The sequence below is a fragment of the Candoia aspera genome, chromosome 4 (assembly GCF_035149785.1).
Source record: "Candoia aspera isolate rCanAsp1 chromosome 4, rCanAsp1.hap2, whole genome shotgun sequence".
In the NCBI taxonomy this organism is placed as follows: Eukaryota; Metazoa; Chordata; class Lepidosauria; order Squamata; family Boidae; genus Candoia; species Candoia aspera.
In genome coordinates, this window is record NC_086156.1 from 43,247,063 (window position 1) to 43,275,007 (window position 27,945).

Sequence of the window (27,945 nt, forward strand, 5' to 3'; positions counted from 1 at the left end):
TGAAGAACTTTTTTGTTGGGCACTAGAGTGCCATCTTCTGGCACTTGTCACCTACTCCTTTGTGTGGCTTGTGCTGCTCATATTTCTTGGATCCTGTGAAACAAGAATGGCTGCAGTAAATCATCCTGTGGAGGGAAAGGGTCCTTCCTTAACACAAAGAGAAATATCCCCTTTTAATGCTAAATGCCAATTTCTAAGACTACATTTCTTAAATTATACACCAATTCTTTATGACCTAAAGCACTTAAGAGAATCCAAATTAAGATTCAAAATGGAAAATGTATTCTGCATCAGTCCAGCTATGGCTGGCAAATGTTGCAAAAACTCACCATGAACCAACAATCTGAGAAATCTTTTTCTTAGCTCTCCTGGCTCTTGGTTCTAGCTCTTAAAAATGGTCATCTTATTTAACCTACATGAACATGACTATGCTTTTTATGCTTAATAATACTGTTTAAGATGGTTGCATCCCAGCTTTTGGATTGTGCTGCCCATGGTTAGTATGAATTTCTTTTTTAGTGCCAAATTTTGAATGTTCTTGCTCAACCAGACATTTAAACTTTATCTACTTCTGATTTGGTTAGTTTTTATTTCTCTTACCATGTTTTTTAAATTATATTTTATAACTATATGCATATTGCCATAAGATCCACTGAGAATGAAGAATGTTTATAAAAAATCCATTATATTCTAGTGTTCCAGTTTTGTGATACAGTATAGGAATTTTAAACTTATTTTATTAATATCATACATAGAAAATACAATTCTCTATTATGATCCACAGAAGCATATATCAGATTATCTAGAAAGGGTGAAAATAAGAATTCAATATATGTTGGTGGGGATAATGGAAAGTAGCTACAGTATCTTGACTCAATTTTCAATATTATTATGCATTTATAAATGAGCACATAATGCTTAGGGGAAATCCTATGACACCTATTTTAAAGGAAGTAACTCTTCCACAAAATGCAATTATACTAAGGATTCTGGTGTATTATGAGTGCATGAATGACTCCACAGTATTTCTTTGGTGGCAAAATAGATAAATTTATTTTCTTTTTTTTAAGAACAGCATGATGATGGTGGTGGTGGTGGTGGTGGATGATTATGATGATGGTCAAAAACATTTCTAGCATTCCAGGTGCCTTAACTGGATATTAGATCTCTTTCTTTTGTGGCTGCGTAAGTAATACACAATCCAAAATGTGTAAAACTGGTTATCCAGCTTTATGCTGCCAACTTGACTGGCGTAGTTACTGGCCAAGTGCTCTTACATGTTGCCAGTAAGCCAGATGCTATGCAAAGCAGGTTACATATCTGATGGCTTACAAGCTAGTGTGACTTAGATGAAGCTCAGATCATGTGATAGGTCACAGCAATGCAGGATTCAGGAGTTTTAAAGGGCTTGCAAAGTTTGTCTCATGCTATTCCTTGCTATTATTTAAGCTGAGATTGATGGAAGTTGAAGGCTACCAAGAACTGGATGCCTGGTGACTGGCATTCCAGAAAACTGATAATGGAACCAAAGGTTTATATTTATATACATTAAAAAAGAAAAAACCTACAGGTGTGAAGGAAAAATCAACCTTCTGGGAAAGATACCACCTTCCAGAAGCTGAAATCCATCATGGTGGAGGATGTTGCAAGTTGCAGCCTAATAATATGTCAAGAATAAACATTATTTCAGCCCAGTCCTCTATTACAAGGATACAGAAGAGATGGTATTCCAAAGTAATAACTACAATTCCCCAAATGTTTCACCACTGGTTATGCTACCTTGGACTGCTAAGTATTCTCATTGCTACTCCACTAAGTACAAAAATTTTTGAATGCAGTTGCAAAGATTATGGTGGGACAGCTCAGAATTAACTCCAATTCTTAGTTATGGACAATCTAGCCATTTAAGCTTTACATCTGCCAAGCAAGAGTCATGTAAGAACCATTCACAAGCAAACTTGAAAACTTTATAAAGAAAAGGATGCATACCCCTTTCAAATTAGCTCTCAGGTATCTAAGCCCCAAAATTATATGCAATTTGTTAATGATATGATGAGAGGCCAGGGCTCAGAAATACCAATTATTAATTGGAGGGAAACTCACTCAGTACCGAATACATACAGTAGCAGTTAGATCAAGCAGAACAGCAAAGTAATTTGTAAAGAGTCCCCCGTTGGGGGGAGATGGGCAGCAATATAAATTTAAATAATAAATAAAATAATAACATTATTTTCATGGGACATTTGGATACAAGTAGCAGACCAACAACATTTAAGAAAATGCTAGTGTTCCTTCCCCCTGTGGAAGGAATACTGGAAGGAAGGATGAATTGTCCTGGAACAGAAAAATGTTACATGTCAGCATTTCTCTTTCATGGTCTGACTGTCAAAGGCACAGTTGAGGCTCGTTGGCAGTGACAGAGAAAAGAAAAAAGTTTAAACTGCTTAGAATCACCCACAAAGTGACATGTAGGTTTTGAAAGAAATATAAACAAGCCAGAGCAGGTAGAGGGAAAAAGGGGAAAGGTCTTCCGGGCTTGGCGGAGGATGCTTCTGGAACTAGAGGCAGCCAGACACAACGTGGAGCAGAGAAGGCCAGCTGATCCACATGCAGGGAGAAGAGATCGGGAGGAATCCAGAGAAGGAATCTTCGAGGAGTCCCCAGGAAGAAAAACAGTTCTGGACTGTTGATGGTGGCAAAACACCAGGTGGTTCAGGTGCTGAAAAACTGGGCCAGAGTGAGTGCAAAAGGAGAGAATAGCAAACTGTGATACACCTGCAGGTAGGCAAAGTTGTAAGTATTTGTTGGAGGAGGGATGAAACTAGCAGCTAAGCATTTTGTGATATAAGGTAAAGGAGCAGATAACGGTTTAGTTAAAAATTCTGTTGATATAGCTAGATTTTGTTAGTGTACATACATACATGCTTGGTCATTTCATAGATGTGTGTGTACACACCGTGTATGTATGTATGTATGTATGTATGTATGGGTGTGTGTGTGTGTGTATAGGCAGATATACATAAAGACTCACTACTAGAATTATTGTAAATATATTTTGCATTAAGCTTGTATAAACAGAACTATATTCACTTGTTAGCTATGGGTGTGTCTATCTGGCTTTGTTCCTATCTGTTCTCACCCTCCAACACCCCCAAAAAGGGGTTTCATTTATTTCAGTTTTCCTCATTTTTAAATAATGCATTTTATTACATATTATTAAACATAGATGCATTCAAGGAATTGTGGCTTCCCATCTCCTCCAACTGCTAAGATTTAAAAGGATGATAAGCTTCCCAAACAGACTTAGCTAGTGAAAGGTAGGAAAATGTTCCCTGTAGAACGAAAAGCAAAGCAGAAGACATGGAAGAAGACTGATCACAGATGCAATCTGTGCTCAGAATGATGGAGAAACCTTGTCATACTCATAGTGTGTTTCCTCCCTTGGTATAAAGGTCTAGCATATGGCTAACTCTGAGATCCACAAAAGAAAAGAATATAGTACTTTTATTATTGTAAACAGATTGCTCTGGAGTCCAAAACCACATAGCCAAACAGTAGATATGTATCCTAGGATTAAAGTATTTAATGGAAAATTTAATGGAAACTGTTAAGATTACAAATAGTGTCACCAGCCTGTCAAAATTGTAAACATGTATGTTAAATGTGGCCTACTGGATGAGGCTATCAAAATTTAGAGTATTACAAAACAACTGAATCAGGCAGTTCATAGCAATGTCAACAAGGTGTATTCTTTCTGATGTGTAATTAGCAAGGTTTCCACCCCATATTAAATTTCAGTTATGTTAATTCCTGTGCAAATTTCTACTGCGGACTATGGTCCTAAATCAACTGGTACTTAAAGATACCCAAAAGTGGGTGGAATTTTGAATATGTTTTGCCAAACAAATTTGAGTACAGGAGCAGGCAACCTGTAGTCCTGGAGATGTTGAAGGTGGAATCCAATTTTTACAAAATTAATAAATTTCCAGCAGCGTCAATCAGCATGGCCTATGATGAGGAATCCTGGAAATTGGTGCCTCAGCAATTTATGTTGGCTACAGCTGGCCCATCTCTGTCTTAGATTTCATTTAATGCACAACATCGTATGTTCATCATAAAAAGCAATGGAGAACAAGACTGAACAGCCTTGCAGAACTTGTGCGGAACAGTTACAAATCTACACCTTTGCTTGTTCTTGCATACATTTAGGGAGGATGCATGCTTTGGTGTTTATTGTAGAAGCTCCCACACTTCATTAAAGTTGTATTTCCCAAGATGCTTCCAGAAACTCTCACAGCAAATTTGGTCTGAAAATTCCATCTAGAATGACTGGAGAATATCATTTTGTTTAAATGTTTTTAAAATATAATCAAAGAGCTACATAAATCAATACAAATTAAGTGGAACAGTATAAATGTTACTAGCTTTTTAAAGGCCAAGATCATATTTGCATGTGTTAATTATGGGGGGGAAAACACACAACCCTGACAGGTAACATACTGCACTACAATTGTCTGTCTATGGCAATAGCACTTATCTAATGCAAAACTGGCAGAAGCTGATGTTAACTCACTGTTCAATTTACATATTTTCTATTTTTGTTTATCATCTGTTGAGGTTTTCCTACTAACAGATTAAGACTGCTATATGTGCCTAATCATTTTGGCCAGGTGAAGGGGTTGTATTAGATTGTCTCCTCTCACGTGCTTCATGCAAATAGCCTGGGGGGAGGGGAGGAGCTGCCCGGACTTGTCTTCTCCCTTTTTTTTCTCACTGCCGATATGTAGCGAGTAAGGCTTGCTCCAAAGGGGGCTAAGTCCTTTAAATGTTTTGCTTTTGTTTTTGCTTTCTGTAAATAAATTATTTTTATAGAAATGCTTGGTGTGTGACTTTTTTTACCTCTCCTGGGCTAAAGGCTTTCCCAGCATCTGCCAACATCATCTTCCACAAAACTACCATGGGAGAAGAGAACAAAAACAATAGGTTGCAACTGTCCGGGGAATAGCTATTACTGGGCACTATAAAATTACAACTGAAGAATTTTAATAAAAAAAATAAAGTCCTAGGTTAAATTCTTTACTTCTCCAATTCTGCAAGTGATGAGACAAACAGAAACTGCCCCAGCCCCAACTGGCAGAATACAAAGGATGAATTAAACAACTAATGAAGAATATGCTCACAAGGAGCTATTTTCTGTATTCCCTAGGATATTCCAACTTTCCCATTGCAGAGATATTTTTGAAGGTGAAAATGGAGTAATAACAAAGAATACTGGAGTGATCACTGATTCATATGACAAAATCTGCAATGTGTCTTTCTGCTCCACACAGTTTAAATCAGGGGTTCCTAAACTTTTTGCCATCATACCTCCCTTTAGTTTAAATCTTAATATACACACCTCCCCTAAAAATCCAAACACCAAAATGAACACAGATGAACAATGAAAACAAAACAATGAAACTTTGGGAAAGGTGCATTTATTGTAACAATGTACAGCTAAAAGGTTCTTCACACCACCTCTGGACTCTGTCTGCACCTCCCCACCTCACAGTTTGCGAGATCCTGGTTTAAGTTAATAATATTAAATCCATTAATAGTTAACTGCATAATAAAAGTTGCTGCAAAATAAGGAAATCTGTACAAAAGAAGTTTAAACATACAAATGAAAAAACCAACAAAATACAATAATGGATTCATTTGTGTCATAGATACGATTTGATTTCAAAGAGTAACACTGATACTGATAGAATGTACACATAATTTGGTCCTTCACGCTTACACTCGTGTCCATGGTTCTCTTCCACAAAATGTGTATGTAAAAAAGCTATCAATGGGCGTCCATATGTCATGTATTACTTGTACAATGTTGCATAGTGGTTTTCCACATCTTAATGTTATTCAGATTGCTTAGATTTCAACTTGCATATTCTAGCTAGCATGGCCACTAAGGTATTATGGGTGCTGAACTAAACACATCTGGATAGCACCAGGTGTGGAGGGATTCTTGTAGATAAAGTAGTTGAGTCAGGATCTGATTCAGTATTATTATCACGGTATTATCACAGGCAGGTTTACACCTGTTATATCTGCAGCTCATTACAGAAGGGATGGCTTCCACAGCTGCTCTATGATTCTAGTGATATTAAAAATATATACTTGATTTTTAATCTGTCTGTTCCACCAAGGTATACAGGATACTTCATAAGGATATCAACGTAAGTACAACTAAAATGCATAACTAATACAGACACCATGACCATTTAAAGCTATAGAATAAAATCATTATTGACAGCTAGTGCACCAAGCATCCAGCACAGATCCAGACAGAAGAGGTCCCGAGAGTGGGATGGAAGGAGATAAAGGAAAGAGAAATCTGAAATGGGTGGGGGTGTACTCTTTGGCTGTCCAGACAATTTCCACATTTTTACTTCTTTGTTCCCTCTTCCCTTTCTCTGTCCGTTTTGGGATTGAAAGCGACAGCTTCTGGAAAGCTGATGGGTTAGCAAAAGCATACCCATCACGGCATTTTCTTCCTGTATCATCCTCCTCCTCTCCCCCCCCCCCCCGCATCACCTAGAACGAAGTTTTAGGAAGGAAGGAATGGCGGTTTTGTGAACTGCCCAGGGTCCCTCCTTGTGAAGGAGATGGGCAGTGATAAAAATGTGACAAGTAAATAAGTAAATAAATAAGGGAGGGGGGGAGGGGGGAAAGAGTGTTCAGCTCCCAGCTCAGTCCTGGACTCTGAGCCAGGAACCATTGCTCTTTCTTCAGTATTTATCCCATAGGTTTTTGGATGACAAAAGGAAGAAGGAAAAGAACCTCACATATGGTATAACTAAACCAAATAGATTAAAAATATTTCACCAAACCAGTAGGAATGCATCATATATATTTTAGATGAAAAGAAGTAAGTGTATTGAACAATGACAGAGCAAAAATCCATCCTCCTTGCTCTCCCAACTTTAGTATTTTAATACACTTGTTGTAATGTTAGGATTTTGCAATTGTTGTTGTCTATTTTTAGAATCTTGAATTATACCCTGCAATGGATTATTGTTATAATAAAAAGTGGGCTAAAATTATAAATAAATAATATATTGGAAGGGAGCTAAAACCTGGAAGTCTGAATGACAAACTACTTCAGCAAAGCTCACTGCTTTTTACTTAATTTCCTTAGGAAAAAAAGATACTTTTTAAAGCTTACAGTTAACAACTTTGAAGGAATAGTTGAATATTTTTATTTTATTTATTTTATATCCCGCCTTTATTATTTTTATAAATTACTCAAGGCGGGGAACATACCTAATACGCCTTCCTCCTCTTATTTCCCCCACAACAACCCTGCGAGTTGGGCTGAGAGAGAGAGACTGGTCCAAGGTCACCCAGCCGGCTTTCATGCCTAGAACTCACAATCTCCTGGTTTCTAGCCCAGAGCCTTAACCACTAGACCAAACTTTATTAAAGTCACTAACCAGAAAATAATACAGTTATGTAATAGAATTTATGAACTTGAATAGAAATACATTTTAAAAATCTAATTAAATTAGGAAGAAAAAAAATAAAAATAAAATGGAGCAATAAAATAAGATTTTTTTTAAAAAATCAGTTCAATTGTGTCCAATTCTTGGAGACTGCCTGGACAAGTCCCTGCAGTTTTCTTGGCAAGGTTTTTCAGAAGTGGTTTGCCACTCCCTCCTTCCTAGGGCTGAGAGTGTGTGACTGGTCCAAGGTCACCCAGCTGGCTTTGTACCTAAGGCGGGACTAGAACTCACGGTCTCCCAGTTTCTAGCCTGATGCTTAACCACTACACCAAACTGGATCTCAAAATACAAGTACTAGAATGCTAAAAGAATAATTTCTTAAAACCTATCACAACATTATAAAACTACTTTGCAAAGGTGTAAAAGAAAACATAGTTATAAAATAAGGTGGTATAAAGTGACATAAAAATTAAATAAAGTTGTCAAATTATATGCTTTGTTCCTAGCCAGCTACTGAATAATAATAGTCTTGTTTCTCCATCTGCTTCCTTCTGATACAAGCCCTGAAACAGAATTTGGCAACTTTAAAATCACATATTATGGTCGGTGAGAAGAAATAAAATTTAGAATTTGACGGCAGTACAACAAAAAATGACCCATAATTTCGATGCTCCCAAATGACAGGGACAAAGCTTCTGTGGATATTTGGTATCATCCAAGAGGGCTAAGGCAGTGTATTAGAACATACTAAAGTAAAGGTCCTAAAATATTTTACAATAGGGAGGTTATAGATATATAGATATAGATATAGATATAGATATAGATATATAGATATAGATAGCCAGGGCAAAATGTTCACCTAGGTTCCTCTTCTCAAAAACAAGGGAAGCTGCTAGAATTATCTCTTTGAAATCAGTAACCATTATTTACTTCTGACAACTTCTTAGCTTTGGTAAAACCCCAAAATGTAGGGCTGTTACAGATAGGTCAGTATTTTGTAATTTCAGATTGAACTGCCTCCAAAAGGTAAAAGTCCTTGCAGAGGCAGGCCTCTTATGTCAAAAGTTCAGCCTTCCTCCAGAATGATGGCAGTGCAAAACTGAACTTGTTAACTCAGGAATAAGACCCACTAGATTCCTGTAGATCCAATGCATCTTAGTTCTTTGAAACAACTTCCTTCAAGTTGTTGAAATCCAAATTACTGTGCATACAACTTCCAGAATTCCCAGCCAGTAATAGCCATCATGGCTGAGTTATGGGATTGTAATTCCAGGATACCCAGAGGACAGTGTATTTGAGAAGATTATTTAACAAAGTAAATTGCAAGGTGGTTAAGTCACAAACTAACATGGAATAAAAATTGGAGTAAGTGGAGTAAGACAACATGACTAAATTATTTATAAACATTTACATATTATCATTTGAGCTTTGTGTAGTCTGCAGAAATTTTATTTTATTTTTGTCATGTTCGTTTCAATGTTACAAATACATCGTAACGTTTTGCATGTCATTTGGCTGATGCGTGTTTAGGTTGGGAGGGGAGGAGGATTCTGTCTCCTGGGATGTTATCTGTATTCCGCTGGATTGGAATGTGTTTGGGTTATTTCGTGTGTTCAAGGTTTTCTTCCCAGGACATCGGCAGAGATTGTGACCAGCACCTGCGGCGGGGAATTTGAAACGGTTTGGGCGAGGGGAGGGATTACGTTCGCGCCGAGGGTTTTTAGTTTGTATTTGGCGCGCTTTTGCTCATTCTCAGCTTTCTCTGTATTTGCACACTATTCTTTAATAAATCAGATATCATTAAGCCTCTACTTGTGAGTCTGGTTTTGTTAGGGTAGGCAATCATTACATAAAGCTGATAATACTTAAAAGTTTTCTGTTAGCCCCTTTCCAGGATTATCTTGTGAGGGAGTCGCGCTAGCGATGACCTAACCAAAACCCCAAACCAGGGAAAGCGAGGGCACGAGCAATGGGGAACCCGACTCCATGGTGAGGAGAACGGAGAGGGTCCCTACTCGGGAACTATCTGAGGTACAGGAGATTTCGAGTTCCAGCCGGGAGGAAGAGGAGGTTGGAGGAAAAGGAGCCCGTGAACCTGCCGAGGAGTCACTTGGGGAGCTGATCTCTTGGGATGAGGCACAGGGACCCCTACCAGGGACGTCCAAGGCGTCCTGGAAGCAGAGGTACCCGATGTCCCCAACGGTTGTGAGGCAAGGCAGGGAGAGGAAAGAGGATTCCCAAACCCCTGACCAGATAAGGCTAGTGGAAGCCAAATTGGAGTTGATAGAATTTATGCTAAAGAAACTGTCAATGGACTGGAGGCCCCGGGAGAAGAGAAGAGGAGATTCCAGCACCAGGTATTTGTCCTCTTCTCCCCCTCGTGTGGTGGAAAGAGGCCAGAGACGTCGCCAGGCTGAGACCGAAACTCGCAGCGACAGAGGTTTGTCCCCTTCTCCTTCTCCCCGTTCGGTGGAAAGAGGCAGGAGAAGGCACCAGACTGAGGCAAAATTGCACAGAGTGAGAGTTGTTGGGTCCCCTTCTTGAGAGCAGCGATCCCCAGTACCAACCAGAAAGACCAAACGCCCAGATGTGGCGAGGGGCCCGCCAGGAGCGGGGGTTAAAGATTTTGCCATCAAATTTGACAGGGATCCAATGAAGTTGTCATTTTTCCTTACGAATGCAAGTAGTTATATGGACGAGTTTGGACCGTATTTCAGATCCGAGAGGGCTAAGATAAATGCCATTGCCACCAAACTGAAGGGGCGGGCTGCTGACTGGTTTGTCCAGTTAAATGAGGCGGATGCTCCAGAGCTAGAGGATTTCGAGGAATTCCTGTGGGCATTAAAACTACACTTTGTAGACCCCCTAGCCAAAGAAAAAGCGAAGACAGCTCTTAAAGAACTCAGCCAGGGGCAAAGATCCGTGGCACACTACACTTTGGAATTTAAGGCTTTGGCTGGGAAGGTTGAGGACTGGTCCCAGGCTACTTTAATAGAGTTATTTAAGGACGGTCTGAACAGGGAGGTCCTGAGGTGGTCGTTGGGCAGGGACGACCCAGATACCTTGGATGAATGGAAAACTGCTTTCAATTGTCCACTGGGTTCTTTCCAGTATAAGGTGTTACCTTTTGGATTGGCGGGGGCACCAGGGGTCTTTATGCAATTGATCAATGAAGTGTTACATGAACATCTGTTTAAAGGGGTATTGGTCTACTTGGATGATGTATTGATTTATACAGAAGCTGAGGAGGAGCACGAACACCTTGTGAGGGAGGTGCTTAGCAAATTGAGAAATGCTGAACTGTTTGCTAAACTTTCTAAGTGTGAATTTCATAAGACTCAACTTGATTACTTGGGGTATAGGATCTCTGACAAGGGCATTGAGATGGACCCGGTGAAAATTCAAGCCATATTGGGGTGGGAGCGCCTTCGAACTCAGAGGCAGCTCCAAAGTTTTCTTGGATTTAGCAACTATTATCACCAGTTCATCCAGGGGTTCGCTGAAATTGCATTGCCTTTGACTGATTTATTATGCACAAAGGGTTTGGGTGACACTTGTAAAGTGAAAAATCCGGGGGCATTACTCAATTGGACCCCTGCCTGTCAGGCAGCTTTCAAAACCCTAAAAAGCCTTTTCACGGCTGAACCCATTTTGCAGCATCCCGATCCCATGCGGCCCTTTGTGGTTCAAGTGGATGCTTCCGATTTCTCGATTGGAGCGCTTCTCCTGCAAAAGGATTCTTCCAATCATTTAAAGCCTTGTTCTTATCTGTCAAGGAAGTTTTCGGAAACTGAACGGAGGTGGCGTGTTTGGGAAAAGGAGGCTTTTGCAGTCAAAGCTGCTTTGGAAGCATGGCGCCACCTCTTAGAGGGGGCTAAATGCCCTTTTGAAGTCTGGACTGACCATAAAAATTTAGAAGCACTCCGCACACCTCGGAAACTCAGTCCAAAACAAATTCGCTGGGCTCAATTTTTCAGTCGTTTTGATTTCCAGTTGAAGTTTATTCCTGGAAAGAAAAACTTCCTGGCTGATGCTCTTTCCCGCTTACCCCAAGATTCGGTCCAAGCGGCTGAGATAGTGGGTACTGTATGGTCAGAGACACAGTTGGGTCTCCAAGCTGTCACTCGCAGCCAAACTCGGGCGCAGCTGCCTCCAGCTTCGAGCGCGCCGGCTGGGAGGACACTGCCCATCCCCTCTCAGTTGCAACAATAATTCCTACAAGAGCTGAAATTTGATACTTGGTTGCAAGCAAACAGAAACAATGTAACTTTTCACACTGACAGTGGGTTAGCTTGGAAACAGAACCGTCTCTATGTTCCTGAAAAACTGCGAGAGGAAATTTTAAACCGTTCTCACGATGATAAAGTGGCTGGGCATTTGGGGTTTGTAAAGACGTTGCACTTGGTGCGGTGGCCATTTTGGTGGCCCACTTTGAGGCATGATGTAAAAGAATATGTGGCTTCCTGTCCTGTTTGTGCCATGTCAAAACGAAAAAGGGGTAAGCCGCAAGGGCTCTTGCAGCCAGTTGCAAGTCCTTCCCGCCCTTGGGAGGAGATTTCTATGGATTTCATTGTGGACCTTCCTCCTAGTCAGAAAAAGACTGTGATTTGGGTGGTTAAGGATTATTTTTCCAAGCAAGCCCATTTCATTCCATGTGCTTCTATTCCTTCCGCTCCACAACTGGCCCGCCTTTTTCTAATCCACATCTACCGGATCCACGATAGCCCCTCCCGCTTGGTCACGGACCGCAGGACACAGTTCACTTCCCAGTTTTGGAAATCATTTTTGAAATTAATTGGCACAAAGCAGGCATTGTCCACTGCGTCGCATCCTGAGACTGATGGATCTACAGAAGTTTTAAATTCGACCCTTGAACAGTTCTTGAGGGCATTCATAAACTACCAGCAAGACAATTGGGTTGACTTGCTCCCTTTTGCTGAGGTTGCCTACAATAATGCTGTCCATCAGAGCACGGGGCACACACCTTTTCGTGTGGTTTCCGGGAGAGATTTTGTGCCTATCCCTGAGTTGCCACAACCTTCTACCCAGCCCTGTTCTGCTTCTGATTGGGCTGCTAGACTGGCTGATTCGTGGCCGGTCATTCAGCAAGCTTTGGCTGATGCCCAGTCTGCTTATAAACTGCACGCAGACAAACGGAGAAGCCTTCAACCTGATTTTAAAGTGGGAGATCAGGTGTATCTCTCCACTAAGTTTATTAAGTCACCTCAGCCATCTCGAAAATTGGCCCCGAAGTTTGTGGGGCCTTTCCCCATTGTTGGGGTGGTGAACCCTGTCACATTTAAATTGGATTTGCCTCACAATTTGAAATGTTTACATCCTGTTTTTCATTGCAGCTTGCTCAAACCTGTCAGCCACTCCGCACATTGGCATCTGCAGCCTCCCCTCCTGCTCCAAACATGATTGATGGGCAGCAGCATTTCGAGGTGAAGGAGATCCTTGATTCTCACAGGCTTCATGGAACTTTACAGTACCTGATTCATTGGAAGCACTTCCCCCACCCTGAGTGGGTGTCTGCCCGTGATGTTAATTCACCTGTTTTAGTTAGCCACTTTCACTCAGCTTATCCTCTGAAACCTGCTCCTTAATGTTGCATTTGTTTTTGGGGGGGGCGGTATGTCAGGTTCCTTGTTTCAATGTTAAACGTACATCGTAACGTTTCGCATGTCATTTTGCGAATGCGTGTTTAGGTTGGGAGGGGAGGAGGACTCTGTCTTCTGGGATGTTATCTGTATTCGGCTGGATTGGAATGTGTTTGGGTTATCTTGTGTGTTCAAGGTTTTCTTCCCAGGACATCAGCAGAAATTGTTACCAGCACCTGCGGCGGGGAATTTGCAATGGCAGGGCGAGGGGAGGGATTACGTTTCCACCGAGGGTTTTTAGTTTGTATTTGGCGCGCTTTTGCTCATTCTCAGCTTTCTCTGTATTTGCACACTATTCTTTAATAAATCAGATATCATTAAGTTCCCACTTGTGAGTCTGGTTCTGTAAGGGTAGGCAATCATTACAATTTTACAAATTCACCTATCTACACAGTATGTGAAAATGCTAAGACACTTGAAAGGAAAAATGGCCAACTTACTCTCGCTTTCCTGTAGCTTCCTTGAGAGTCACTCAGAAGTTGTCCTTACTCTCCATGCATATTTACAAATTTAAATAGATAAGCAAATAGCATTGTACATTTCCTCATCTGAGAAATTAACAAACAAGACACTCTATACTGAAATATTGGGTGACATCACTCAACCAAATGTAAAAACTATGGCTATGAATTTGGCCTACTCCTAGTATTATATTTTAGATTTTAACCGAAGTTTATCTTGACATCAGAATAACATTTACAGCTACTCCTTCTTTAGTGACTGCCTCATTTAGGGACCATTCAGTTACAATGTCATGAAAAAGTAACTTCACGAACAAACCTCGCATTTACTACCTTTGCAGATCTGTAAAGAAAAGCTGAAGTAAGATCGTAAGCACAGTCATGGTTTCACTTAGCGATCGCTTCACTTAACGACCAAGTCACCGGTCCGAATTGTGGTCGCTAACTGAGGACTACCTGTACTTTGAACCTCATACTGCAGAACAGCGTTGCAGCTGCTTCCCACTACATGCTCAACAGAAGGAATTTCCTACCAGCATTCCCAATTTATTTGTAGACCTGTAATGAACAGACATATGCATTTGAAAGCTAACATACCTGAAAATATACTTGGGTAACCACATTCTTGCAGTTCAGCCTCTAAGATAACTCTGGCAACACAAACCTCAGAAAAAAATTTAGAAAATCACACCTGGGAGACATTTGGCAAATAAAAGTTGAATCTGTTTCCTTGAAATGGTTTACCTAAAAACAATGTCAATGCATTAATACCCAACTATATAAGTTAAATAATCTGTGAAAATCCTGCCCTTTTCTATCCAAAATTCCCAAAATATATCACAATTTATTGATTGCATTTTAGAACAGGTTTGGACAGAAACTGTTCCACTTCTCCAGCTTTGATGCTGTTTCAATGGTTGTCATGGAAATCAGGTAACAGCTATTTTGCTTCGCCTAAATAAACACTACATGCAAGCTGATTTTTCCACTTACAAATAACAACATTGAAGAATATTTTACTGCAGACTATTGCTATCTATACTATTTTTCTGCAACACCACATAAAGCTATAATCTGGTTCTGAGCATCAATGACCAAGTTTAATCATGTTTCTTTTGGCCCAGAAACAGCATTCTTACCACCATCTAGGTTGCTGTTCTGAGAAACATGGCCACTTATTGCTCCCAGGACCACTCACAAGAAGTGCTGACCAGACGCTCCGTGACAAAATTCTGCAGTCATGATTTCATTCACCCAAAGAAACAGAATGTATACATAAACAACTACATAAAAGAAAGATAATGAAAAACTGACAGAAGAAATAAAAATTTCCTTTTTTATAAAATCAACTGGTATTTTTATATACCAATAGGAATTTCTTTTATAGTTTTATGCAATCTTGAAAGATTTAAATTCTTTCTGTAGTTATTTTTTTCTCTCTCTCAATCTTTTTTTTCCTAACAGGCTGATTTTTCTTACATCTGAAATCTTTCAATGGCTGTTTCAGAATCCTAAAATATTCTACTTCTACCCTCTAAATACACAGGCTCACAAGAGTATCTAGCTTGCTATTTTAATGTACGATTACCGACCTCACCGCTTCAAATTTGGGTGGTTAATGTAGATGAAAATGCCTAACCCACCCACATCCTACTGAATTGGGGGGAGCCACAAGATTTGCAAATGTACAGTACAATTTTTTTTTTTAAAAGTATCCTTTCCCTGACAAGAGCCCACAGCAACAATACAGCATGTCAGAAGACATGGGATGCTAACTGGGATGCTAAGGTGGAATGGAATAGTGTTTCTGGAATGCTGAACAGGATGCACCCTGCAATGTTTTGACGCAGGTTCCATCTGTATTATAAAACCTTACTATTCAAAATATTGACAATAAAACCCCATGAATTTATTTAAATTCTAAGATGACTTAAGAAGGAGTAACAAAATCTTCACTGGGAAAAGAATGTGGAAACATCCACAGGCATGCACGGCTAGATTTACTAAAAAATAAAAATCTGAATTTGAATTACTATGCCAAACCACTTTTTCTGCTATGCATTACTCTCTACATTCATTCTGAGAGAAGCAACACTTGAGGATTTAACAATGCCCAGCCAAAATTTCTATCTTCAACAGACTACTTTACATTTATTATTGGTACATTGTATGTATGAAAAGCAAAAGGAGTGCAATCCTGTGAATCCAATGCTATTTTAAAACAGGGAATGAGGGGTAAGGTCACATTCAGAAATCATACCTTATGTGAACAAGAATTGTGCAGAGATTAAGCAAGTACAAAACTGAAATAAAATATAATAATCTAGAAACACCTTAAAAGACAGAATCTCTTCAACTATGACCAGCATGTAGTAAAAAGCTATTGTGGTTTACAACTCAGGCCTGCTGATTATTTAATGGCTGATTCTCTGGTGGATTTGATGGGTTGGTTGTACTTTCTAGCTGTCTCTCATTTCTGACCCACCGCTTCTTAATCATTTGGACACCATCCACAAGAAATGCTATACTTGCAAAGAATCCAAATGCCTGTTAAATGAAAAAACAGAGTCGTCCGTGCATATCTTTATGTTGTCTTGCATGTATACAGACACATATCCACATACACATACATACTTGAAACAGCAAAACCCTGAAGAGTATTGCATGGTTTGTGACTAATAAAATACTGTAATTTTGAACTATGGATAACAGGCAACTTAAAGAAATAGAAAAAGAGAGAGAGAAATCAGAACTTCATTGAAGCTTACAGGAACAAGAGGGGAGGAAACCACCAGGTTGGGAGTGAACAACATTTTCCTGGCTGAAGTCCAGACTTTTTCAAAAAATTTTATCCAGTGCTGAGGGTCAAAAAAGGCCAAGATTTTCCAGATTTTTTTTTCACTGCCATTGGTCCTGGGAAGCTGCCTACCTCTATTCTATATGAATGACACTAATGTATTAGTTCTATCAAATTACAGTATTGTTCATCCAGTGGTTCCCTTTGTTTTGTTTTATTGTTGTACTGTGACCATCCTCCTTTATTCCTCTTATTCCAGACTTATGGCCAGAATTTCCCAAGTCAACCCCAGCTGTAGCTTGCCTACAAGGCCATACATAGCACCAACTGCTACAGCAGGAGCTCTGGAGAACAGATGAGTCTCCTCTCCATACCAGTGACAATACTGTACCTTTACAAAAATGCATGCCATTCATTGAGACACACATTTGTTACTTTTCTCTTTTGGATGCAAGGCAATTCTTGTACACCTTGAGTTACTCAGAAAGCCTTTTTCCTGAAAAATCTCTAGTTATTTTTCATTTCCTTACATGCATTTTGTGATGCATCAACATGCTTCGTTCTTTCATTTCGCTTCTTTCCTGGTTTTCACTGCAAAGGGCCTATGAAGAGTTTTGCTTGCTGCAGGGCCAGTGAATTTCTCTCCTTCTTACATACTAAGTTGGTTTATATTATATGGGGACAAGTTTATGTTTTAAATGAGGTGGGGGGGGGTTCAACTGTGCCAATTTTATACAAACTAAGGTATGTTCACACCAGTTTAGATGCTGTATTTTCTATCAGTGTGTACAATAGTGCTAAGAAAAAAAAGGAAAACATTGAAAAGTACAAATATAAATATTAGTACAGATTTTTAAAAATGATCAGAAGGAAAGGAGTAGCTTAATCATAGCTCAAATCATAATTCCCAAAAGCAGGTTACTTCATGGCTAGTTTAATGCCTGTTCTTTGGGTTTTTAATACCAACACCTCCATTGATTGATTGACTGATTGACTGATTATGTGCCATCAAGTCATTTTCAACTCCTAGTGATAGATAGATAGATAGATAGATAGATAGATAGATAGATAGATAGATAGATAGATAGATAACAGATCAAATAATAAATAGACCTCCATTAGTTTGGTGCATATTGTAAACAAACCGGCAGCATTTAAAGTGCTAAAATCAGATGGACTAAGCATAGACATTGTGAATATATACCAAGTGGTGGCGAGTCTGACTGCTGTGATAAGAATTAGGTTCTGAAGAGATATCCTCCTCTCATAAAAATGCAACCACCACTCTCCTCAATCTCTACTTCACCACACAGAAGTTATTTTATGCCCTTCCACCTCAACACCAATGAACTGAAGCAAGGGAAAGACATGGAATTATAAAAGATAATTGCTCCACACAGAAGCACTTGTTCTTCCCTGTCACAATTACAATCCTGGCAATCTGTCAAAAAGCTGGTTGATAGGTAAAAAATCTGCAATTTTGCTGGGAAGATGGTTTGCTGAGATGACTGACCTCATTCATCATCTTTCCTACTATTGCAACATGGAACAAATGCAGTGGTTTTGCTGCACACGGTTGACCATACAAAGGGCCAGTGTAGATTGCAAATGGCTTGTGAGATGACCATGGTGTCAAAAAGTTCCTATATGGATTTTTTTTTTGATGCCTTAACATCAGTTTTTGATTCTTGGCGACTGCCTGGACTAGTCCCTGCAGTTTTCATGGCAAGATTTCAGAAGTGGTTTGCCACTGCCTGCTTCCTAGGGCTGAGAGAGAGTGACTGGCCCAAAGTCATCCAGCTGGCCTTGTGCCTAAGGTGGCCCTAAAACTCACAGTCTCCCAGTTTCTAGCCTGGTGCCTTAACCACTACACCAAACTGGCTCTGTAATATGGACTTTAGGATTTTTAAAGTAATTTGGGTTCAAGCTTTAAAATAGCCAGTCCAAAAATAAATTTGCACAAAAATATTTTGAACCATAAATATTTTTCTTTATGAAAGTCATTAGAAAGAAAAGATGCAGAGAGCAAGAACAAGGAACAATGACCATCAAAGGAAGATAAGATCAGGACAGCAAAAAGGGACAAGTCACAAAAAGTGGGCCAATATTACAAAGCATCCTTGGGTGGAAGCTGTATTAAAGGAAAACAACTGCCTTTAATGAGTTCTTAATTAAGCCACACAAGATTTTTCAATGGATCTTAAGGTTTCAGTAGCAATACTGAGACTTTCCCACAACTTTTCACAGACCTAGGTGATCAAGGTTCAAAATTTAAAGTAACTCTCCATAAAGATTCTACTTAAAAGATATACACACAAGTTAGAAAGTGCAGAAAAAGAGCAGAAAATGGACATGTACTCACAATTGCAGCATTTTCAATTGGTGTCTTGTCACTGGTTCCAGAAAATGTAATTGAAGCTAGTAGAAAGATTGATCCTACTAATAAAACAACAATGAAATCCTATAATGAAGAAAAAATAAAAATATCAAACATGTCATTTTTTATCCTTCATTCCTACTACATTAATTACTCAAATAACATTTTATAATCTAAATTTATCACCAACATTTGTATGTTACAGGTAGGAAAGTCAAAATAAGATGCAATTATTTGCCCCAGCTCAAAGTCATTATTGTAAGCCTTTTCTCATAGTAGCTTTTAAAATAAAACATTCATTTAAATGACCAGAATTTCTTACTCTTCCCTACCTCTCACCCACTTTCCACTGAGTATTATTTTTATTGGCATGTGAAATAATCTGAACACAGAGACGAAGCAACAAAGCACTGTATAAAAAAATGAAATGAGCATGCTATCATTCTGTAAGTGTAGCTTTGATGCTATAAAGTTATGAAAAGAATGGCAGGAAAGATGGTTGTTTGGCAGGGGAAAATCTTTAAAACTGGGTCACCCAAACTCTTCCCTCTTGACTAAATTTCATGTCTCCAGTTTTTTTACAAAAGTGAAAAGATGCCTTTCTTTACCAAACATGCTACTTTCTCTTTTCCAGTCTTTTCATATAAAGAAGAACAGTACACAACCAGGATTGATATGCTTAAAAGAAAGGCACTGCAGCTGACAAACTCAAAGATGTAAAGTCCAGCACAGGAGCTGCAGTTCGTCACAATTTCTTCAAGGACAAAGGCTATGAAGGATAACACCTGTTGGTAAAGAATAAAGATGATCAGCCACTCGATCATTTACTGGATGATTCAATTCTATAAATAACAAATCTTTCTTATCTTAAAAGACATACTCTTTTAAAGAAGTACTTTGTTTTAGATCTTGGGCTTCAACAGAGGAATTTGCACATATTTATTCAGCGTTCAAGACTATATCAAAATTTGAACTCAGGGCTTGAATGACTGAGTTAGAAATACTGTATATCTACTAAATTACATGTATTCCTTCCATTACTATCAAACCGCAGCCATTGCCTTCTCCTTTCAGTAGGCATTATTTGAATCAAAGACAAAGAGAAAACGCAAACTTCTAACTGTGTTTGCTTATCTCTTTCATGCACACCCACAAATTAATATTTGAAGGTGATCAGCAATATGGGAATAAACACTGTTTGGCAAAATAGGTCAGTGCAGCAAAAGATTTATTTATTTAATCAATTTATTACCCACCTCAATCACTAAAGCAACTCTAGGTGGCATACAGGGTGATAAACAATTAAAACTGAAGAAAAACTTCCACAGCAATACTTGGAAATATACAACTCTGTATCAGAGGACAAGCAATACAATCTAACATTCACCGAGTGAGTGGATGACAGAGTGCAGCACTTATCGGGATTCTGCAGTGTTTCAGATTAATTTCAGATATGGTGCTTTGGAGTTTTTATGAGCATGGACGTAGTACTTATCTACTACTTTTTATAGCAGCTGTGCTTTAGCTGTGCTTAGCAAACACTGCATGGCTGGTTTAAGAAGTAGCCGCCAGGTGCTATGTTCACTCTGAAACGCTTTTCCTGATTTACTAAGTGCTGCAGAGCTCTATTGTTTATAATAGAATGGACAATACAGATGTCAAGGCATCTTTTACTTCCCTAGACATCATTTACAGATCCCCAAATTTAAATTAAAAACAAATTAAAATGGCTGAAATCTTTAAATATTATGTAACGTTGTAGCATTCTCCTATGGGAACTTTGAAACAGCTATGAAACTTCTTGTACGGACTCAAACCATACATGTCTGAATGGATTCAGATACGGTTCCTTATGGCTGAATAGCATCTATGGACGGAGAAGACTTACTAGTTGGACTACATAAATTATTATGGATTGAAGCAAAGAAGGGACAAAATAATAGAATAAACAATTATAAAGGGTTTAATAAAAATATGGGAAAAGTTCAAGAGGAGATTTAGTTCTGGACAGTCACTGGCTGCAATATCAAGCATTCACTTCTTTGAAGATGATCATGGAATAATGTTTGATCAGTGGAACTTTGGTAACTCTTACAGATTTTAAAATCTGGTGGTAAATAAAACCAATATAAAGTGTTATGAAAGGATCACTCAAGAATGGACTAAAGCTCTGCACTGGTCTCAATATTTATAGTTTAGTACTATAAAGTACTAAATGGATCAGTACAACCAGAGATATGTTGGTATACCATCGGAAGATGAGACCCCCAGGTTGGAAGATGGTCAAAATGCTACTGGGGAGGAACAGAGGATGAGCTCAACTAGCCCCAGACGTGATGACGCAGCTAGCTCAAAGCCGAAAGGACGGCTAGCGGCCGACGGTGCTGGTGGTGAACGGCGAATCCGACGTTCTAAGGATCAACACGCCATTGGAACCTGGAATGTAAGATCTATGAGCCAGGGCAAATTGGATGTGGTTATTGGTGAGATGTCAAGATTAAAGATAGACATTCTGGGCGTCAGTGAACTGAAATGGACTGGAATGGGCCACTTCACATCAAATGACCACCAGATCTACTACTGTGGACAAGAGGACCACAGAAGAAATGGAGTAGCTTTCATAATTAATAGTAAAGTGGCTAAAGCAGTGTTTGGATACAACCCAAAAAATGACAGAATGATCTCAATTCGAATTCAGGGCAAGCCATCTAACATCACAGTGATCCAAATATACGCCCCAACCACAAATGCTGAAGAAGCTGAAGTAGAGCAGTTCTATGAGGACCTGCAGCACCTACTGGACAACACGCCTAAAAGAGATGTTATTTTCATCACAGGAGACTGGAATGCTAAGGTGGGCAGTCAAATGACACCTGGAATTACAGGTAAGCATGGCCTGGGAGAACAAAACGAAGCAGGACATAGGCTGATAGAATTTTGCCAAGACAACTCACTCTGCATAACAAACACTCTCTTCCAACAACCTAAGAGACGGCTTTATACATGGACTTCACCAGATGGACAACACCGAAATCAGATTGATTACATCCTTTGCAGCCAAAGGTGGCGGACATCTGTACAGTCGGTAAAAACAAGGCCTGGAGCTGACTGTAGTTCAGATCACGAACTTCTTCTTGCACAATTTAGGATCAGACTAAAGAGATTAGGGAAGACCCACAGTTCAGCTAGATATGAGCTCACTAATATTCCTAAGGAATATGCAGTGAAGGTGAAGAATAGATTTAAGGGACTGGACTTAGTAGATAGGGTCTCGGAAGAACTCTGGACAGAAGTTGGCAGCATTGTTCAGGAGGCGGCAACAAAATACATCCCAAAGAAAGGGAAAACCAAGAAGGCAAAATGGCTGTCTGCTGAGACACTAGAAGTAGCCCAAGAAAGAAGGAAAACAAAAGGCAACAGTGATGGGGGGAGATATGCCCAATTAAATGCAAAATTCCAGAGGTTAGCCAGAAGAGATAAGGAATTATTTTTAAACAAGCAATGCGCGGAAGTGGAAGAAGACAATAGAATAGGAAGGACAAGAGACCTCTTCCAGAAAATTAGAACCATCGGAGGTAAATTACAGGCAAAAATGGGTATGATCAAAAACAAAGATGGCAAGGACCTAACAGAAGAAGAAGAGATCAAGAAAAGGTGGCAAGAATATACAGAAGACCTGTATAGGAAGGATAACAATATCGGGGATAGCTTTGACGGTGTGGTCAGTGAGCTAGAGCCAGACATCCTGAACAGTGAGGTTGAGTGGGCCTTAAGAAGCATTGCTAATAACAAGGCAGCAGGAGACAACGGCATCCCAGCTGAACTGTTCAAAATCTTGCAAGATGATGCTGTCAAGGTAATGCATGCTATATGCCAGCAAATTTGGAAAACACAAGAATGGCCATCAGATTGGAAAAAATCAACTTATATCCCCATACCAAAAAAGGGGAACACTAAAGAATGTTCAAACTATCGAACAGTGGCACTCATCTCACATGCCAGCAAGGTAATGCTCAAGATCCTGCAAGGTAGACTTCAGCAGTTCATGGAGCGAGAATTGCCAGACGTACAAGCTGGGTTTAGAAAAGGCAGAGGAACTAGAGACCAAATTGCCAATATCCGCTGGATAATGGAAAAAGCCAGGGAGTTTCAGAAAAACATCTATTTCTGTTTTATTGACTATTCTAAAGCCTTTGACTGGGTGGACCATAACAAATTGTGGCAAGTTCTTAGCGGTATGGGGATATCAAGTCATCTTGTATGCCTCCTGAAGAATCTGTATAACGACCAAGTAGCAACAGTAAGAACAGACCACGGAACAACGGACTGGTTTAAGATTGGGAAAGGAGTACGGCAGGGCTGTATACTCTCACCCTAACTATTCAACTTGTATGCAGAACACATCACGTGACATGCTGGGCTTGAATCCAAGGCTGGAGTTAAAATCTCTGGAAGAAACATTAACAATCTCAGATATGCAGATGATACCACTTTGATGGCTGAAAGCGAACAGGAACTGAGGAGCCTTATGATGAAGGTGAAAGAAGAAAGTGCAAAAGCTGGCTTGCAGCTAAACCTCAAAAAAACCAAGATTATGGCAACCAGCTTGATTGATAACTGGCAAATAGAGGGAGAAAATGTAGAAGCAGTGAAAGACTTTGTATTTCTAGGTGCAAAGATTACTGCAGATGCTGACTGCAGTCAGGAAATCAGAAGACGCTTAATCCTTGGGAGAAGAGCAATGACAAATCTCGATAAAATAGTTAAGAGCAGAGATATCACACTGACAACAAAGGCCCGCATAGTTAAAGCAATGGTGTTCCCTGTAGTAACATATGGCTGCGAGAGCTGGACCATAAGGAAGGCTGAGCGAAGGAAGATCGATGCTTTTGAACTGTGGTGTTGGAGGAAAATTCTGAGAGTGCCTTGGACTGCAAGAAGATCAAACCAGTCCATCCTCCAGGAAATCAAGCCAGACTGCTCACTTGAGGGAATATTAAAGGCCAAACTGAAATACTTTGGCCACATAATGAGAAGACAGGACACCCTGGAGAAGATGCTGATGCTAGGGAGAGTGGAAGGCAAAAGGAAGAGGGGCCGACCAAGGGCAAGATGGATGGATGATATTCTAGAGGTGACGGACTCGTCCCTGGGGGAGCTGGGGGTGTTGACGACCGACAGGAAGCTCTGGCGTGGGCTGGTCCATGAAGTCACGAAGAGTCGGAAATGACTAAACGAATAAACAACAACTATAAAGTACTAAAGATATACAGAAACATGGAGTACAGTATATGAAAGCTTTAACAGAATTAAAAAATGTTATGATGCAGTAGTCTAGACATTCATTAGGACTTCTCTATGAACTATTGATAAAATTATAATCTGAAACTGAACACGTTAAAAAGTTGCATAATATGGAGTTAATTACTGAAATGCTGCAATGGGAATTTCAGTGGAACACCAGTATCAAGTTTACTGAAAATGCAAGTTTACAGAGCACTGATACAAAATGTTTTCTGTTAAATTACCCTGATTATAATTTCTGGTGTCAATGTGAAAAAGCTCTAAAAACTTTTCGAAAGTTATATATCTAAAGTTACAATGAATTTTAGTCTTGCATTTTCCTTACCAATTATTTTCGTGTTAAATATCACAAAAGCTTATCCCAGTAAAATTTACTGAATTAACATTATATACAATTTCTGTGGCAAGGATAGACTATGTCAAATGTTTGGAAACTTCCAACAATATCTTCCACAGAAGACTGACAGCTGAAATTGTGGGAGTATACTGACACATCTCAAGTAACACAATTGAGATACCAAAGTTTTGATTGTTTCAAAAACGTTTGGCAACTATTTCTTGGCTCTAACATTCAGAAAGAATTTTTTTTCCCATACTTGAATTCAGGCTTCATTTAATGTTCTTATTCAAGATACATTTTATTGGACTTGCTGTTTACTACTCACTCTTGGTTACTTCATTGTACATGTTATTTTCCCTATGAAACTTCAGCGGCGAAGCAGATAAGATGTACATTTTGAGGTTATGAGTTTTAAATAAAGACTGCTTAGTTAAAAATAGACTGAAATACATATCTGTTACCTTACCGGGAAGCTGCTACACATTTATTTCTGCTGCACCTAGAGAGGCAAGCTGGGAACAATCTCAAACTGCAGAGAAGTAGAGAGTTGCCAGCCAATTATGCCAGCTATTATTGTGTACAAAAAATCTGCACTGCAACCTTACATCAAACTACGAATTGACATTTACCAATTTCAGAGGCCATATTAAGGCATATAGTTTTTGTCTGTTTGTAGGTCAGTATGATACATAAACACAAAGCAGTCTTGTTATTCCCCTTTCTACACAGGAGCCACTGTATATAATAACCAGAACTGCACTCCTGTCTTTGCATCACAAGCTAGCATTACAGGGGAATTCTGTACTAGCTGGGAGACACACAATGGCATGTCTAGTTTAAGGTCAAAACAATATTGCTCCTCTCTTGCATTTGTCATCTAAACAAATATTAGATGTTAATCCCGTCAGATAAAATTCATGCAATGTGTTGAGCCAGATGTATTATGTCAAAACATGACTTGTTTAGGTTTAGTTTCCTATATGTGTTTAATCAGAAATCTGCAAGTCAGGCTTCAATTATTTTCCTATTACGGTTTCACTTCCTTCCCAACGAGGACCTGGTTATTATTGCCATAATCAATTTCCCGGCTGGAAAACTTGAGGCATTCAAGTGACATCCTGCCAAGATGCTTGTTCATTTGCTAGCACTGTTTTGATACTGAAATGCTTTTTAACAAATGACCTTCCCACCAGACTTTGAAGGACCTTATATCAAAGTTAAAGAATTAATTATGGAGCCATGAACTACAAAAAGCAAATAGAGGAAGAATGTGTTAGATAATATACATAAACTATGGCCATGTTACTTGATACATTTATATAATGAGAAAGAAACAAAGGACACTTATCCTTACATTTTGTGTTCAAAGATACATATGTTGCATGTATGATTAAATTGCTAGGGCTTGCCTTCTTGTGCTAAGAATATCCACCTGGATAAATCTGAAATCTAATATATTACTTTCCTTTCAACAATTTATTAGCGCAGTATTATCATGCCTTTTCTTCTGAAAGTTCAAGGCAGCACACACGGCAGCCTCTCCACTCAGGTTATCCCTACAGCCAATAAATTTATTGGTCCAAAGTCCACCAGAGAGCTATGGAATCAAGTGGGAACTTGAATGCAGATCTCCCTGCTTCATTATTTTCCTATTACAGTTTCACTTCCTTCCCAACGAGGACCTGGTTATTATTGCCATAATCAATTTCCCGGCTGGAAAACTTGAGGCGTTCATATAACCACTACTCTATGACCAGCTGCTTTCAACTGTTGTATGTTAAAACACTTCAGAGATTTATACCTATCCTCCTACTTCCTCAAGTTATATTGCATAATACTATGCTGGTTTATTTAACTTTAATGTATTAATCAATTGGTATAAAAAGTAAAACACACAAAATCCCGGGAAAGGGCAATGGCACAAACTTCCATATGGTTGCCAAGAACACTACACATCTGTACCCGTGATGTTACCAGGAGCTGAACTCAACGTGAAGGACACTTACTTTTATGAAACAACTATTTGGACTTATAGTGCCACTACAGTACATTTGAGCCCTAAAAAATATCTGAAGGTACTACTGCACATTAATAGCAATTGCTAGTTACTTAAAAAAGCCTTGATAATGAAAACAAATTCAAACATAAAAGGTCTGCTCACATTGTTCTATCCATGTGACAGTGGACTGAATTAACCAAGAGATCATCTGTATCATATTGTCATGTTCACCGTTTCAATGTGTTGTTAACATCGTAACGTTTCATATGTCAAACCGTTCTTCCGTGTCTTACATGCTTGACCGTTTGCTGGTATTTTCCATTATTCCTGTACTCCTTATTTTGCTCCTTTGGAATGTATGTTTGGGTTTGCAACTCTGTTCAAGGTTGCTTTCCCAGGCAGATGTAACGGTTGCTAGCACCTGGGAGGGGGTGGTTGCTAACGAGCGCTCGGGGCGGGACTGGGGTGGAGGCAAGGCTATTAAGTTTGTATTTGGCGCGCTTTTGCTCATTCTCAGCTTTCTCTGTATTTGCATACTATTCCTTTAATAAATCAGTTATCTTTAAGCCCGGGCTTGTGAGACTGAGTATTTGGGATTAGGCAACCATTACACATATTGACTACATCTGAACTGTGCTAAGCTGCATCCAGCATCCCATTACAACTTGTCCAAGCCCGATAAAACACTATTACTCTTTGCCCTCATGGACTCCAACATTTAAGTAACGTTATGGAATGGGGGCAGGGCGTCTGACTTGCCTTTCAGTGTTCCTAACTTTAGTGTGCTTGGTAATTTGCTTTTTTTTAATTTAAGAAATAGGTGCAAACCTATCTCCTTTAAACTGAATACATCAAAAGAAATACACAGATATAACCAACATGTGACAAAACAATGAAGGCCTTTGGGGATTATGAAGAAAACACCTTCCTAGCAACATTATTGAGGGCACATCTTGTTGCAAAGGGCATAGCCAAGCAGTAGAGCAGGAAGGAGCAGAGAATAAAGCTGGATCTACTAGTAAACTATGAGTGATTTGCAGGGATTTTTAATATCCAATTGATCAAGGAAAGCTGTAACAAAATGATTCTTCCTGCACCTCATTTATGTTGTTGAAATGTATAATACATGGGGGATGTAATCAGGAATCAGACGGTATGTGCTAGATCTGGAACCTCTGTTCATCTGTTATTCAAAATAAATTCTGGGATCAACATTCTTCAATCTTTAGTGTATACACCCTTTTGTACTTCGCTGTGGTGGATTTGGGGTTTCTTGTAAACTCACACACACCAGACCTTCAAGCCTAATATTTAATACCAACTGAAAGGCCTGAGACATATTGGATCACAATACCCATCACCCCCAACTTCATCACTGCTCCAGCGAGAAGATCACAAGCTCTTCTGACCTCCAGGGGAAAGGCTGCATCCCAGTAGTTGCACTCCGGCTTTCCTGCAAAAACCCCGAGCCAAGAAGCAATCCTCTCTAAAACTCTTAACGCAGTGTTTCTCAGACTTGGCAACTT

At 39.4% G+C, this 27,945-nt stretch overlaps 1 protein-coding gene across 2 annotated transcripts in view; it reads right to left on the reverse strand.

The window, feature by feature from the left end:
* Positions 1-4: 4 nt before the first annotated feature.
* CMTM6 (CKLF like MARVEL transmembrane domain containing 6) overlaps positions 5-27,945 on the reverse strand; it is a 28,680-nt gene continuing 739 nt past the window's right edge. Inside the window, exons 2-5 of one of the 2 annotated variants that reach the window (XR_010067971.1) lie at positions 19,385-19,561; positions 18,762-18,860; positions 15,936-16,149; positions 5-93 (exon numbers count right to left, since the gene is read on the reverse strand). Coding sequence is in view for 1 of the 2 variants with exons in the window: in XM_063303937.1 (XP_063160007.1) it covers positions 16,000-16,149; positions 18,762-18,860; positions 19,385-19,561 (426 nt within the window). In the remaining variant the exon portion in view is untranslated. Of the gene's footprint in view, positions 94-13,508; positions 16,150-18,761; positions 18,861-19,384; positions 19,562-27,945 lie in introns of those variants that run through there. The other variant, XM_063303937.1, reaches the window with a different exon arrangement.